Source organism: Moschus berezovskii, chromosome 1 (genome assembly GCF_049115385.1).
Source record: "Moschus berezovskii isolate FMDL1 chromosome 1, NW_MosBer_1.0, whole genome shotgun sequence".
Lineage (NCBI taxonomy): Eukaryota > Metazoa > Chordata > Mammalia > Artiodactyla > Moschidae > Moschus > Moschus berezovskii.
The window spans coordinates 93759564-93773513 of NC_142460.1; the positions used below are offsets into that span (position 1 = coordinate 93759564).

General features: G+C 42.8%; 1 protein-coding gene across 1 annotated transcript; it reads left to right on the forward strand.

Moving 5' to 3' along the window:
• The first annotated feature begins 248 nt into the window (after positions 1-248).
• APOD (apolipoprotein D) lies at positions 249-12836 on the forward strand. Its single transcript, XM_055407398.2, has 5 exons — positions 249-453; positions 3728-3877; positions 7983-8104; positions 10249-10337; positions 12343-12836. The coding sequence occupies exons 1-5, from the start codon at positions 412-414 to the stop codon at positions 12576-12578; spliced, it is 639 nt and encodes a 212-aa protein (XP_055263373.2). The 5' UTR covers positions 249-411; the 3' UTR covers positions 12579-12836.
• Positions 12837-13950: the final 1114 nt, after the last annotated feature.

Consider the following 13950-nt stretch of genomic DNA (forward strand, 5'->3'; position numbering starts at 1 on the left):
AAAATGAAAAATAAATAACAGATGTTTGAACACATGTTGCAACTCTTCTTACTGGAACTTAAAAGTGCATTCTGACTGAGAAAATTAAATTAGAAAATCCACACAGCAAAAAAAAGATGTTTTGAATGAAATACACACTTTGTCTTTCCCTCACTCTCTCTCTCACACACACACACACACACGAACAATATCTCCTTGTTTCTTCTTCAGAGAGCAGCTGTGAAGGAAATTAGGGGAGGGAGATGAACATAACATCCTATCTTTGTGTTTCATACAGAGCAAAGCTTTTAGACCGGCCTTCCTGGACTGTAGGGGGCGGGGCATGCCTTAAAATTAAACATCAGTGACCTGAGGAAGCTTATAAAATAGCTTGGGAGAAGTCAGTCACCAAGACAGGGCATCTCAGAGTGGATGATTTTGCGTGTGGAAACAGCTTTCCTCCCGACAAAAAAGGTATGTACTGTGGTTTTAATTCTCATTTCAGCTAAAAATAACAACTAACATGATTGAGGGCCTTTGGCCAGGTGCTTTGCAGACTTGGTTTCATTTTTCCATAAACGACCTTACAAGGGGGATATTTTTAGTGCCATTTTTCAAATGAGGAAACTGAAGTTCATATATCCTAAGCAACAGGCCTAAAGTAAGACCACCAACAAATGCCAGAGCCGGGGTGTCAACCTGAGAAGACTCACCTCAAAGTCTTCTGCTTGCATCAGGCAACCCCCTTGATAGACAATGAGGAATTATTCCTACACCAATACTGTACTAGATGAATTCTCAGGGGATTATCCTGTGTGCATTTCAGTAAAATTGACCAAAAAGTGAGTTGGAATGTGCTGTGTAAATTGAAAATTCATTTAGTATTAACAGAATTAATTATTAAATAATTAAATTAAATAGTATTAATATTAATAGAAAATGCAAAGTTTTTTATCTCCTGAAAAATTTTCTTCAGGTGATATGTTTTCTTATTAGATTCAACAGCAAAATGGTTTTTAAGACCCATATATTTGTGGAAATGTATTTTATTTTGTCATGTGAAATCTAAAAGTCTCATCCCTAATATTCTGAAGCTCCTTGAGGCCAGATACCAGGCCCACACTAACGCACAGGTGTGTAGATGCTTAGGAAACCTGGTCTAAGTTCCGGTTCACAGCTTATCAGGAAGCAACCTCACTGAGCACACAGAGAATGTTAGTGCAGGACTCTTCCGGGCTGGGTGTTGGAGAGATTCGGGTCCATGTAAAATACTGAAACCAGGGCTTCTCCCTGGAGAAGCTCAAGGAGTGTAAGTAGTAATACACAGAGTCAATTCTGGCCCAGGATGGATGCACCGTAACCTTAGTAGAATTCTTTTCTAATTATTTAATATTCAGTTAAGATAATATTTAAATTATATCTATTTTAAAAAGTATTTGAACTCTCTTCATTAGGACAATCTTCCCATTAGTGTTAGAAGAAGATGCAAAAGTCAGTCATACATATCCGAGTTCATAGATACAGGTTAATAATGTGATTTACCCTCAGAAGTTGCTCAATAAGCATTGCATGAATTAGAATGCAAGGGGCACTGGAAAAAAATGATGGATATTATCAACTCTTTCTCTCACAAGAAGTTTAATCATAGGACTAAAACTACTGCAATAAAGAGGCATCTTTGGAAGAGATGCAGGCAGTTATGCTCTGAAATCCTGCAGAGCTAAAGAACACATTTCAGCTCACTACAGAACATTTTGTAACAAGATATTTGTCAGGAGCTGACTTTTGGTCGAACTGTCATGTGGTGAAATGAGATTCATCAGGTATTAGAGGTAGGTGTTTACTGAAGCCACTGAAGGTGGTCACAGAAGGCAGCAAAGTTCAGGGCTGTGGCAGAATGGAGAGCTGGAGATGGGGCCTGAGCCCCGGCCTTCTGCCCCTCTGGGCCTTAGCTTCCCCATCGGTACACCTGAGGGGAGGGGTTGGATAAATGACCTCTAAGTTTCTGCCCAGTTTGGGGCCCGTGGAGAGTGTGCATTATGTGTGGCTGTCCTTGAGCTTAGAACTCCTGGGCAGGGCACTGAGCCTGGAGCCGACTAAGGGCCAAGAGTAGAACTTCAGTGGTTCCAAGAATGGCTTGGAAAGGAATGCAAATTTTTGTGGGTTTAGGCTGGATTTTGGCAAACCCATCACCCCCCAAAATGCTAAAAGACAGATGTTGTTTACCTGTTAGCAGGGGCTGATGGGAAACGGAGTCTCAGAGACTAAGGAAAGTAGCCCCCCCAGCAGATGTGCTCAAGGCGGGTACCAGGTCCGTCCCTCCTCCCCTCAACCTCATATTAACTTTTACTCGTTATGTAACTGTTCTTTTGAAAAACACGCAACAAAACCTCCAGAAGAAGAGCTATTGATTATTAAAGGTTATTTGGAAATTTAGAGATTCTTAAGAAAGTGGTTATAATTATCCCAGTTATGACACATTCTTTTAAAAACTCAAATCTGAGAACATCTTGCTTGCCTCAATTCAGGCCTTTTCATCACAGGGAGAAAGGCAAAGAGCTGGAAATAGCTCTCGTGCAGCGACAGGCGAGGAGTCACAAGGAAGGGAACAGACTGAGAGCAAGTCAGTGGAAGAAGCTGGGAGCAACCCAGGCTTCGACCCTGCCAGCGGCGCTGCAGCCCCCGCCCCTGCCCACTGTGCACCCCCCCAAAGCAGCTTACGCACCCAAGGGCTCTGGGCTCACGTCACCTACTGGTCCTTCTCTGCTTAAATGTACAGCATGTACGAAAAGTAGCCTCAGCAGAATATTAAGGAAGAAAGGAAGGGAAGGAGGAAGGAAAGAAGAAAGGAAGAGAAATTCAGGAAATACAATAATTTGCTCCTGCATTTCATAATAGCATTTATTGAGCATTTGTGTCAGATACTGCTCTAAATGCTGTCTATATTTTCTCACTTGATTCCCTTGGAAGTTCACAAAGTTAGTATGATTATTATTCCCACTTAGTAGCCAAGGAAATTAAAGCATCCATTGGACACAGTTACACTTAGTGTGTGAAGAGCCAGAATTCAAACCCAGTCAAGGTGATCCTGGCATCCACAAGGTTCCCAGGCCTACTCCTGGACTGGTAAACAGCCAGCAAGTGGAGGGTAGGGTGGGGAGGTGGAGTCAGGGGAGGCATTTCTTTGATGAACCTCATAGGGCACTAAATGCAGGTTTTGTTTTCGATTAGTTTTTTCTCTCATGGTTCACTTGAGGGCTTCACTCTCTCCAAATTCCCCCCCCCCGGCCCCCCCCAACACACATTGTTTCTGTTCATTCAACAAGTGCACACACACACACACACGCACACACACACATTGCTTCTGTTCATTCAACAAGCATCTACTGTGCCTGGCACTGGGAGGTTCTGTGGGAGAGTCCAGGGAGAATTAAACATGATGCCCATCCTTGAAAAATATGTTATTAGCTGTGTGGGGTCAGCGGGGGAGCTGGCTGAATAAGCCCAACAAACTAATGCCAGGCAGATTGTGTTCTAATGGAGGCCAGAAGGTTCTAGTGAGGCTCACAGAGGAGGAAGACCTCACAGCCACACCGATGACTGAGGTGGCCCCGGAGGGTGAGGGGCTCAGATGGACTGAGTAGGAGCTGCCCACACAGAGACCGACCAGCCCAGACATGTTCCTCCAAGGACTCTGTGCCCTCAGAGGCTCTGAACACCTCCAGCTGCTTTGTTGTCCTCACTCCAGGTCCGTCTCCAGACGCCCAGCCCAAAGATGGTGCCTGCGCTGCTGCTGCTCCCTGCCCTGGTTGGCCTCTTCGGAGCAGCTGAGGGACAAGCTTTCCATCTCGGGAAATGCCCCAATCCTCCGGTGCAGGAGAATTTTGACGTGAATAAGGTGCAGTAAAAGAATAAATTCCTGCTTGTTTTGCTGTCTCCTGTTTGAATAAGCATCCTACCAGGTTTGGTTTTAATTTCCTGCTGTAATGGCCACAGCAAGCCTTGGCATAGCTACTTATCCACCAGAGTTCCCAAAAGCAGACTTTGAGACAAAAACTGGGGATCAGAGAGGTTTTGGGAGATGATCCCAAGAAGCCTGAGTGGGCTTGTGTGGAAACAGAGAAGGCAGGCAAGCAGTAAAGGGTGAGCTCACGAGCAGGTTACTCTGAACAACAGGGTTCACTTCTGCTGGGGATCCTCTGAGGGAATGCACAGAATGTGCCTCAGATTGTCCCATGGATAGATGCAAGCAGGCAGTGGGAGCTCCCATGACACTGGACAAGCCTCTTGCAGAGAAGGAGACCCAGGGGCTTGAGGTGGAAGCTGGCAGTGTATGTGGGAACTGCTTGCCATGATGGAGGTGAGCCCAGAGGTGGGCTGAGAGGACAATGGGACACAGGGCATCAGCAGATGTTGCAGAGCTGTTATCCTCATTCTACAGATGAAGAAGCTTAACGTCAGGGAGCTTGCCACCCACTCAGGTCACATAGCCAGTAAATGCAGAGTAGGATTCAAAACTAGGCTTCCCAGGAGTGCAGGATCCCATGGGTGACTCAAATAGGGCCCAGGATAGGATAGCACTTCCCCCAGGGGCCTTCTTGTCACCTGCCCTAAAAAGATATCAATAAAATCACCACCCCCATATATGGTAAGGATTGTCTCATCATCTTATTCATGTGTCTTTTGAACACAAAACTTTTTCAATATTAATGAAGCCCAAATTATCTTTTCATTTTTTGCTTGTGCTTCTGGTGGCATATCTTATTAAAAAAAATACGTTGCCTAGTCTATGTTTATAAAGATTTACTCCTATATTTTCTTCTAAGGGATTTATAGCTGTAGTTCTTACATATAAGTCTTTGATTCATTTTAAGTTACATTTTGTACATGTAATCTTTGAGTAGTCTTTGAGAAGACTACTCTTTCCCCACTGAATAGTCCTCATACAATTGTTGAAAATCAATTGGCCATATGTGTAAGAATTTATTTTTGGACTCACAATTCTATTCTATTGATTTATATGTCTGTCCTTATTCCAGCACTATATAGTCTTTATTACTGTAGCTTTGTAATAAGTAGTAAGTTTTGAAGTCAGAACATCCAAGTCCCTCAACTTTGTTCTTATGGCTATTCTGAGTCCTTTGTATTTCAACATAAATGATAGGATCAGTTTGTCAATTTCTGCAAAGAAGCTAGTTGGAATTTTGATAGAGTCTATTATTAAATCAATTTGAATAGTATTGCCATCTTAACAAGTTTAAGTCTTCCTATCCATGAACATAGGATGTCTTTCCATTTATTTAGGTCTTCTTTATTTCCGCAGTCTTTTGTAGTTTTCAGAGTGTGTTTTATGCTACTTTGGTTAAATTTTTTTCATAAGAATTTTATTTTTTTGATGCTATTATAAGTGAAAAATTTCTAAATTAATTTGCAGATTTGTCATAGTAAGTATAGAAATACTTTTTTATTTCTAGATATTAATTATTTTATCCTTTAACCTTGCTGAGTCCATTTGTTAGTTCTAATAATTGTGTGAGTGTGTGTGTATTCCTTAGAATCTTCTATATACAAAACCCTGTCATCTGAAAATGGAGATAGTTTTACTTCTTCCTTTTCATATTTATTTCTAAACATTGCATTCTCCTTATATAGATAGAGAAATGAAGATCCTTCACAAAAGTAATATGAGATCATGAGGGAACATGACATGAAGAGCCATCTTCCACCTCTGAGTTTCTTCCTTTCTGGAAAATTGAGCTTGTTTTAAATTGTGGACCGTTAAAGTCACCTTAACAGTAATGGAACTATTTTAAATGCACTCTATAGAATGGAGATTTTTTTTGGAGGATGCCTATGAAACCAGTTGACCTTTAGCTTATTCTTTGATGCTTTAAATGCATGTTAAGTTCAGTGATTTTAATTGAAAGATGTCCTTTAACAAATGAGAGGAAAATTTATTTGTGGACATATATTTTAACAAAGAGCCATGTGACGGAAGCAATACTGCCACCTATTTGCAGTATGCTCTCATTTCAAATTCTGATTGCATCACCTTAATTTTGCTTTGTTTTGCTGAGTAATACAATTTTAAATTTCCAAAATAATTTCAATTAATATTTTTACTAGGTAAATATATTCACCGAGTTCAAAATTCTAAAGGCGCAAAAGAAGATACAATGAAAACTTTCGCTTCCACGCCTGTAACCCAGCCTCAGTTCCCCTCAGTGACAACCAGTAAAAAGAGCTTATGGTGTATCTTTTGAGAGATGATGCATACATATATTAAAAAGCACATATATAATTGCAGTAGGAAGAATGCTGTCCGTGTCCTAATCCACAGAATCTGCAAATAATGTTTCTCTATATAGAAAAAGGGATTTTGAAATTATGATTAAAGTTATGGAGCTTGAGATGGCAAGGGTATCCTAGATTATCAGGTGGGTCTAATCTAATCATTACAAGCAGAGAACATTTCCCAGCCATGGTCAGGGAGGTGTGATGATGGAAGAAGACTCAGAGAGATGCAGTGTGAGAAGGAGTTGACCTGTTTTTGCTGGCTCTGAAGATGGAGGAAGGGCTTCCCTGGTGGCTCAGAGGTTAAAGCGTCTGCCTCCAATGCGGGAGACCGGGGTTCGATCCCTGGGTAGGGAAGATCCCCTGGAGAAGGAAATGGTAACCCACTCCAGTATTCTTGCCTGGAGAATCCCATGGACGGAAAAGCCTGGTAGGCTACAGTCCACGGGGTCGCAAAGAGTCGGACACGACTGAGCGACCGAACGGAAGGGAAGATGGAGGAAGGGATTCACAAATCAAGAAATGCAAACGGCATCTAGGACTTGGAAAGGGTAAGAAGACAGATTCTCCTCTAGAGCCTCTGGAAAGGAATGTAGCCCTGCCGGCACTTTGATTTTAACCCAGTGAGATCCTTGTCAGACTTCAGATGTACAAAACTATGAGACCATAAATTTGTGATGTTTGAAGTTTGTGGTAACTTGTTACATTAGCAATAGAAAATCGATATAACCTTTTCTCCCAGTTTTACATAAAAGGTAGCTTAATATATATACACTATTTTGCACCTGGCTCTTTTTCTATTAAGTGTATCTTGGAGATAATTGCCTGTTGTTGTTTTCAAAGAAGGTGTATAACATTCCATTGTATGGATTTGTCATCATTTAGTTAACCCTACTAATGCTCACTTAAGCCACTTCCTGTCTTTTAATATTACAAAGAGAACTGCAGTGAATGACCTTAGACATACATCATTTCTTATTTTCCGGAGCATACCTTTCCAGAAGTGAAATTGCTGGGCCAGAGTAAATGCAGTTTTGGTTTTGCTTGATGTTACCAAGTTGCCCTCACGAAGGTTGTAGACTGAAGCAGTCTCTATGGGGGGAACGTGTGGAAGCAGGGTGTGACTGTCTCCCTTCACCCTCATCCACATGGTTGCTCAGTTCCTTTAAAGCTGATTCTCCTCTGAAGTTAGGGTCTGAGAGCAAGCCCCCAGGGGAAGAATGATACAGGTCTTCTAAATCCTAATCTCATGCCAAAGCCTCTGTGATCCTCGTGTGGAATCTTATGAGGAGAATTCAATCGATTCTGGAGTCCCAGCTCCCCACAGTAAACATATCTGACTTTGCACACAATTCAAAGATGCCTTGTAAAATCATAAAATATTTGAGATGACATCTTACATCATCTAAACCGATCCCTTCCTTTTACAGAGTTTAGAATTTCACATAGATTTTGACTGACGGGGACACCAAGAGCATAGCTAAATAAGAGCACTTTAGGAATGGACGGTGGCATTCAACCAATGCCCACACATCCGATTCACTTATTCCCATTGGACTCAATATCTTGCTCAGTGGCTTCTGGGAACAATGCAGCCCATTTTGCCTGGCTTCCCCAAGAAAGGGCTCTGCTCTGAAAGACGACAATGGGGAAGAGTTTTCAGGTCCCCAGAGTCACAGGGTTTGCTCTGCCTGTTGTTGTCTCTGCAGTATCTTGGACGATGGTATGAAATTGAGAAGATCCCAGTGAGCTTTGAGAAAGGAAGTTGCATCCAAGCCAACTACTCACTAAAGGAAAATGGAAACGTCAAAGTGATAAACAAGGAGCTGAGGTGAGTGGTTGTGGTTTCAAAAGCATTGTACGTCCTGGAGGCAGCCCTGCAGACTTGTCCTGGGATGACTGGTGCCCTTGCCTTCTAGTGTGAGAGGATGGGGACATCGCTGGGTATTGCTTGCCTGCTCACAACAGGTCCTGAAAGGACAGCTTTTGGCAGGCAGGATGGTAGGGACTACAAGTTACTCATTCGTTTCCATGGCCACTTGCTGAGCATCTTATTGTGTCCCAGACCCTATGAGAGACCCTAGGGACTTAATGGTAACACAAACTACAAGATTTATTGCTCTCACTCCAAAATAGACCTTCTGGAAGCAAAAGACAGCAGGGACTCTCTTGTCTGATCTCCAGTACCAAAAGAGAAGCCCTTTCTATATCACCTGCTGATTGAGGGCATCTAGCTTAACTCTGATGCTGGGAGGGATTGGGGGCAGGAGGAGAAGGAGACGACAGAGAATGAGATGGCTGGATAGCATCACCAACTCTGTGGACATGAGTTTGAGTGAACTCCGGGAGTTGGTGATGGACAGGGAGGCCTGGCGTGCTGTGATTCACGGGGTCGCAAAGAGTCGGACATGACTGAGCAACTGAACTGAACTGAGCTTAGCTTGAATCCTTCCAGGAACTGGGAGCTCATCAATGTTCATGACAGTTTATTCCATCTTCAGACAGTTTTAACTGTTAGAAAACTCCTTTTCTTATTAAGCAAGAATGAAATGCATACTTAGTCACATTCTAGGTTTTGTGAACAGGAGAGCCTACAGAGATATGCTTTTCTATCACTGAGGGCTTCTTCACTGATCGCAAAATTCATATTTTAAAAGCAAATATAAGCTTAAAAAGAAACCCAGTAAGAACTGCTATCCACCCACCATCAACAAACATGATAGTAACAATAAACAATGGTAACTAATATTAATTAAGCATTTCCTATGTGCAAGGCACTGTTCTGTTTGCATATATATGTGTGTGTACAAGTGCATGTATTTATGTATATATAAATGAGCATAGCTATTCATTTAATCCCCACAGCAACCTGAGGTAGATACTATTATTAAATCCATTCTTATGGATGAGGAAACCGAGATACAGAGAGGTAAAGTAATTTTCCCAAGAGTCACACAGCTTGTAAGTGACAAAGTTTAGATTCAAGAGATTCAAAACCCAGGAGAAAGGACTACCCTGGTGGCCCAGTGGTTAAGACTCCACACTTCCAATGCAGGGGGTGAGGGTCTGATCCCTGGTCGGGGAACTAAGATGCCACATGAAGTGGCCAAAAAATAAGAATTAAAAAATAAATTAAGAAGTTTTAAAGTAAAGTAAAACCAGAGAGAAGTGAAATGGAGAAGAAACCAGAAGACAAATGAAAGAAGCTGGACATGAAGGGTTGCCATTCCTGTTTCCTAAGTTGTCTAAGAACTGTGTTCAACTCCAAGAAAACAAGTACCACCAGACTGGAAGTCACAGAAGGTCAGAAAGGCTTCCCGTGGCCATCCTATTACCCACTAAGCTTTCTGTGAGCCACAGCACGGTGGCTGATTCTCTGACCTTCCATAAACCAAAACAATACTGGAAGAGTCTTGAATAAAGAAAAATCGGACTCATTCAGAGCTCCTGATATCACTGAGGCCCAAAGAGGGGGAAAACTTTGCAGATCTCCAGACTTCATGTTTTGCATGATTTTTAGCAATCTAGTCAGTCTTTACGTTTTCCTTTGGAGCCTTGTCATTTTTAAAGAAGTGAATATTCTTTTTGTGTCAGGTTGATTTATTTGCTTATAAATTTTACCTTTTTCCTCCATCACACTTTGGAGTCCAGGATCAAGAAACAGCCTTGCAGGCCACTACATATACTCTGATAAACAGGGTTGAAGTGCCAGGGTCTCACATATCATCCAGTCCTTGGCCATTGCAATTGTTGATCCTTATCACCCCAAAACTGTCTTCCTCTGCTCAGTCCAGAGACAGTAATAAAGTGAAGGGGAGGGAATGGAACCAGGACTCAGCCTACCTTCAAGAATCTCCCACCCAGAAATTGCACTGTTGGCCACCATGATTGTTGGTGTCACGAATCTTACCTTTCATTGATTTTTGACTTTTAACTAGTTCGGGTTTTTTTGTTTCTGTTTTTCACTCATTGCAGAGCTGATGGAACTGTGAATCAAATTGAAGGTGAAGCCACCCAGGAGAACATCACAGAGCCTGCCAAGCTGGGAGTTAAGTTTTTCTGGTGTAAGTATACACTTCTCTCAGGAGGCGTCAGGGACAAGAGCTCGACAAACTGAAGGCTAGAGCCCTGGGTTGGAGCAGTCCTGTCACATCTGAGTGTCACCTATACTGATTCAATGCATAATTACCTGTGGACCACCTCCTACCTGCCGTATGCTGGGCTAGGCCCTGGAGATGCAAAGATGAGCAAGACAGAGCTGGCCAATGTCCCTGTGAAGCTTACATGTCAGTGTGGATACTGACAAGCACCCAGGTGATTTATTATAAAACTACAGGAAGTATGTCAATGGAGGAAGCACAGATTGAAGCCCATTGGGCATGAGCAGTAGGAGACTCAAGCCAGTCTTCTTTCCCAGAGGAAACTAATAACTGAAAAATTAGTAGTTATTAGAAAAACGACTAACATGTGAGAAAGTTTAAAAGCAAGAGCTGGTAAGAGTGAAGGTAAGTTGGAGTTCTGGCTCTGTTTGCCACTTTCTAGCCAAATTTTTTGGGTTTCATTTGGTTCCTCTTCCAGCTGGACAATGGGTTTTCCTTGGTGTTGGGATGTGGAGTTATTGAATAATATCCTCTGAACTTAAAAGGAACTTTGAGACTGGAAAAGAAAGCAGGCAACTCCATAAAGAACGATTATGTTTTTTATGGGTAACTTACATCCAGGCAGAATCATGTAGACGACCATCAGAGGCATTCCCAGCTGCACTGAGTTCTGCCAAAAGGGGGACAGGGACGCTTAATGGGGCCACAGCTAAAAATAGAATCTGACTACTAAAGGAAGCATGTCCACTCTGACAGAAACTGAGGGATTTGCCTCCCCCCACCCTCACCCCAGGGGTCTCATGACCATTAGCCCCCTGTGTCAGCAAAAGACATTCGTTCAGTTTTCATATCAGATAAAGACTGTAGGGAACTTATTTGGCTTGGGTGCTTTCCTTGTGAGTAAGCTAAAGCTCAGTAGCGCAAAAAAGGGGAGGGCTAGGACTGCAGGCCTAAGATGGAGCTGACAAAATGGAGCCAGTGCCATTAAGCCACACACTTGGCTTGGCTGTGGAGGTCAAGTTCACAAAGGAAATTTCTGTATTCAAATGGAGAATGTAAACCCTCCATCTCTCTTCTTAAAGACCCTTTTAATACCGAACTTTCAACACTACTCAGATGTCAATCAGTGAATCTCTATAGGCCCTTTGTGAGGAAGAAGTTGTAACCTGTTTCCACTTTATTTGGGCTTCCCCAGTGGCTCAGTGGTGAAAAACTCACCTGCTAAGGCAGGAGATGAAGGAGATGTGGGTTCGACCCTTGGCTTTGGAAGATCCTCTGGAGCAGGAAATGGCAACTCACGCCAGTATTCTTGCCTGGGAAATCACATGGGCAGAGGGGCCTGGTGGGCTACAGTCTATGACGTCACAAAGAGTCAGACATGACCGAGTGACTAAACAACAGCCATCACCTGATTTACCATATTCTTAAGAATAGTGGGATTTTCAAAGTTCACATAAGAAGAAAAACAAGCAAACCAACATTAGCCCCTACCTCCGCCTGTAGGTGGATTATAGAGGAAGCTGGATGGTACAAACCTGGAAAGCCTGGGGCCCCCGACCTTACGTTCTTAACTCCACTTACTAAGTAATGGCTCCATAGGCACTTGTGCTCAGTGCACCTGTCAGTCCTGGGGATCCAGCCAAACCTCCAGATATTACGGGCTTCCAGGTACCAACCTGCAGTCAGGGAATGGGGATCCAGAATGATGGCTCTGAACTCTGGCTGCACATTGGAATTACTGGGAAGCTTTCAAAAGTACCAACAAGCTCCAGTTCAGCCTTTGGGAGTTGGGGTGGGGAGAGATGGGCCTGGTGTTTTTCAGAGGTCCCATATGATTCCTACATGAAGCCAGAATTAAGGCCCACTGATGTAGAAGAACTTGAATCCCAGAGCCTGGCTTCCAGGACCCTGGAGATGAAGGTTTCTCCTGCCCTGGTCCCTCCTAATACTGCCTTCCTCTGGTTCTCAGTCATGCCATCAGCTCCGTACTGGGTCCTGGCCACCGACTATGAGAACTACGCCCTCGTGTACTCCTGTACCACAATCATCTGGCTTTTTCACATGGATCATGTTTGGATCTTGGGAAGAAACCCTTATCTCCCTCCAGAAACAGTGACCTATCTCAAAGATATCCTGACTTCTAATAACATTGAAGTTGAGAAAATGACGATCACAGATCAGGTGAACTGTCCCGAGTCCATGTAACCAGGCTCTAAAGGGAGCTGCATTCACTCCATGTTCCTTCTCTTGCTTTGCTTTTCCCCTATACCAACCCTCGCAAAGACAAACCAAACCACCAGAGCAAACTATTACACCTACCAGAAGGGAAACGTGGCAGCAGAAGCTAATGGAGAGGAATCCAAGGCAAGCCGGCCCAAACATTTAGCCATGCACCATTCTGTTACCTTGCGAGTCTGATAATAAACTTGCTGCTGACCTGCTGTGCTCACAGTAGATTCTAAACTGGACTAATTATTGTGAGGTTTTAATTAGAAATTATGTTTGGAAATCCTTAAGCAGTGATGTTGAAAAAAAAAAAAATGAATCCCTGAACAGTTTAAAGGTAACAATCCTGTTTCTAGAAAGAGAAAGCTAATGGCAAAGACACATTCCAAGAGACCCAAATCCAGGTGCCTCCATCCTGCAATAGGCAGTCCTTAGTGGGGGGAATCCTATGGAATTTTTGAGTCTCTGACAGACAGTGTCCTGGAAACATTTGCTCTCAGGAGGTCTTCAGAACCAGATGAAGAATGGGACCGTCTTGAGTCTGTGCAATGAAGAGAATCTGTGAGGGAGAAGCTATAGGAATTTTTTAAGAAAATAAATTTTTTGTATTTTATTCAGCTGATATTTACTGGGACTCAAGAGCATTCCAGGCATTGAGAAATAAAATCCATTTCCTCCCACAGAAGCTCACAGACTAGCGAGGGAGACTGTCAAGTAGAGATGTGGATTTTAATCCAAGCTGAGGGGTACAAAGGCAGAAGCGTGTGGAGGGAGCCGAGGAAGCTCCGAGAAGATCTCAACCCCTGCCAGACACAGGCACTTACGAGGTGGTACAGTCACACATTGGGGCATTCCAGCTTCAAGGAGTTAGGAAGCACCTGGAGTTTGCCTCTGATTTTTTTTTTTTTTTTTTTACATTTTAACTCTTAAAATCAGAACAGCCTCAAAATGATCACCCTGCGATTACTCTTATCTCACACAAAATCCATTAATGTTTGGGAAATGAATAGAAAATGAAGCCATTTGATTAGATTTTTGCGTTTTCAGCACAAATATAAAATATTTATTTCCTAGAGCATTTGAGACTCTTCACTGCTTTATATTAAAGGTTATAAAAATTCCAAGAAACATAATATGTATCATTTCATTTTACTAAATAAATATGACCTCAAAATGTAGCTTGCAATTCAAAATTCCTAAAGGCTGAAACTCACTAGACAAAGAGGTGGGAAGGAAGCTGTAGGTATTAAAGAAGAGCCTCTTCCTACATCTCAGCCTTCTGCTGCTTCCTGTGCCTTATGTCACTGCCCACCCCAGTGAAGGGCGCCTGGCTTGTCTTCTGCAGTTCTTC

Bases quoted from the DNA above. Each gene is read 5' to 3' on its own strand.
- APOD (XM_055407398.2), top strand. From the start codon at position 412: ATGATTTTGCGTGTGGAAACAGCTTTCCTCCCGACAAAAAAG. The intron at 454-3,727 runs GTATGTACTGTG...TCCTCACTCCAG, and splicing joins CTTTCCTCCCGACAAAAAAG to GTCCGTCTCCAGACGCCCAG. The intron at 3,878-7,982 runs GTGCAGTAAAAG...TTGTCTCTGCAG, and splicing joins AGAATTTTGACGTGAATAAG to TATCTTGGACGATGGTATGA.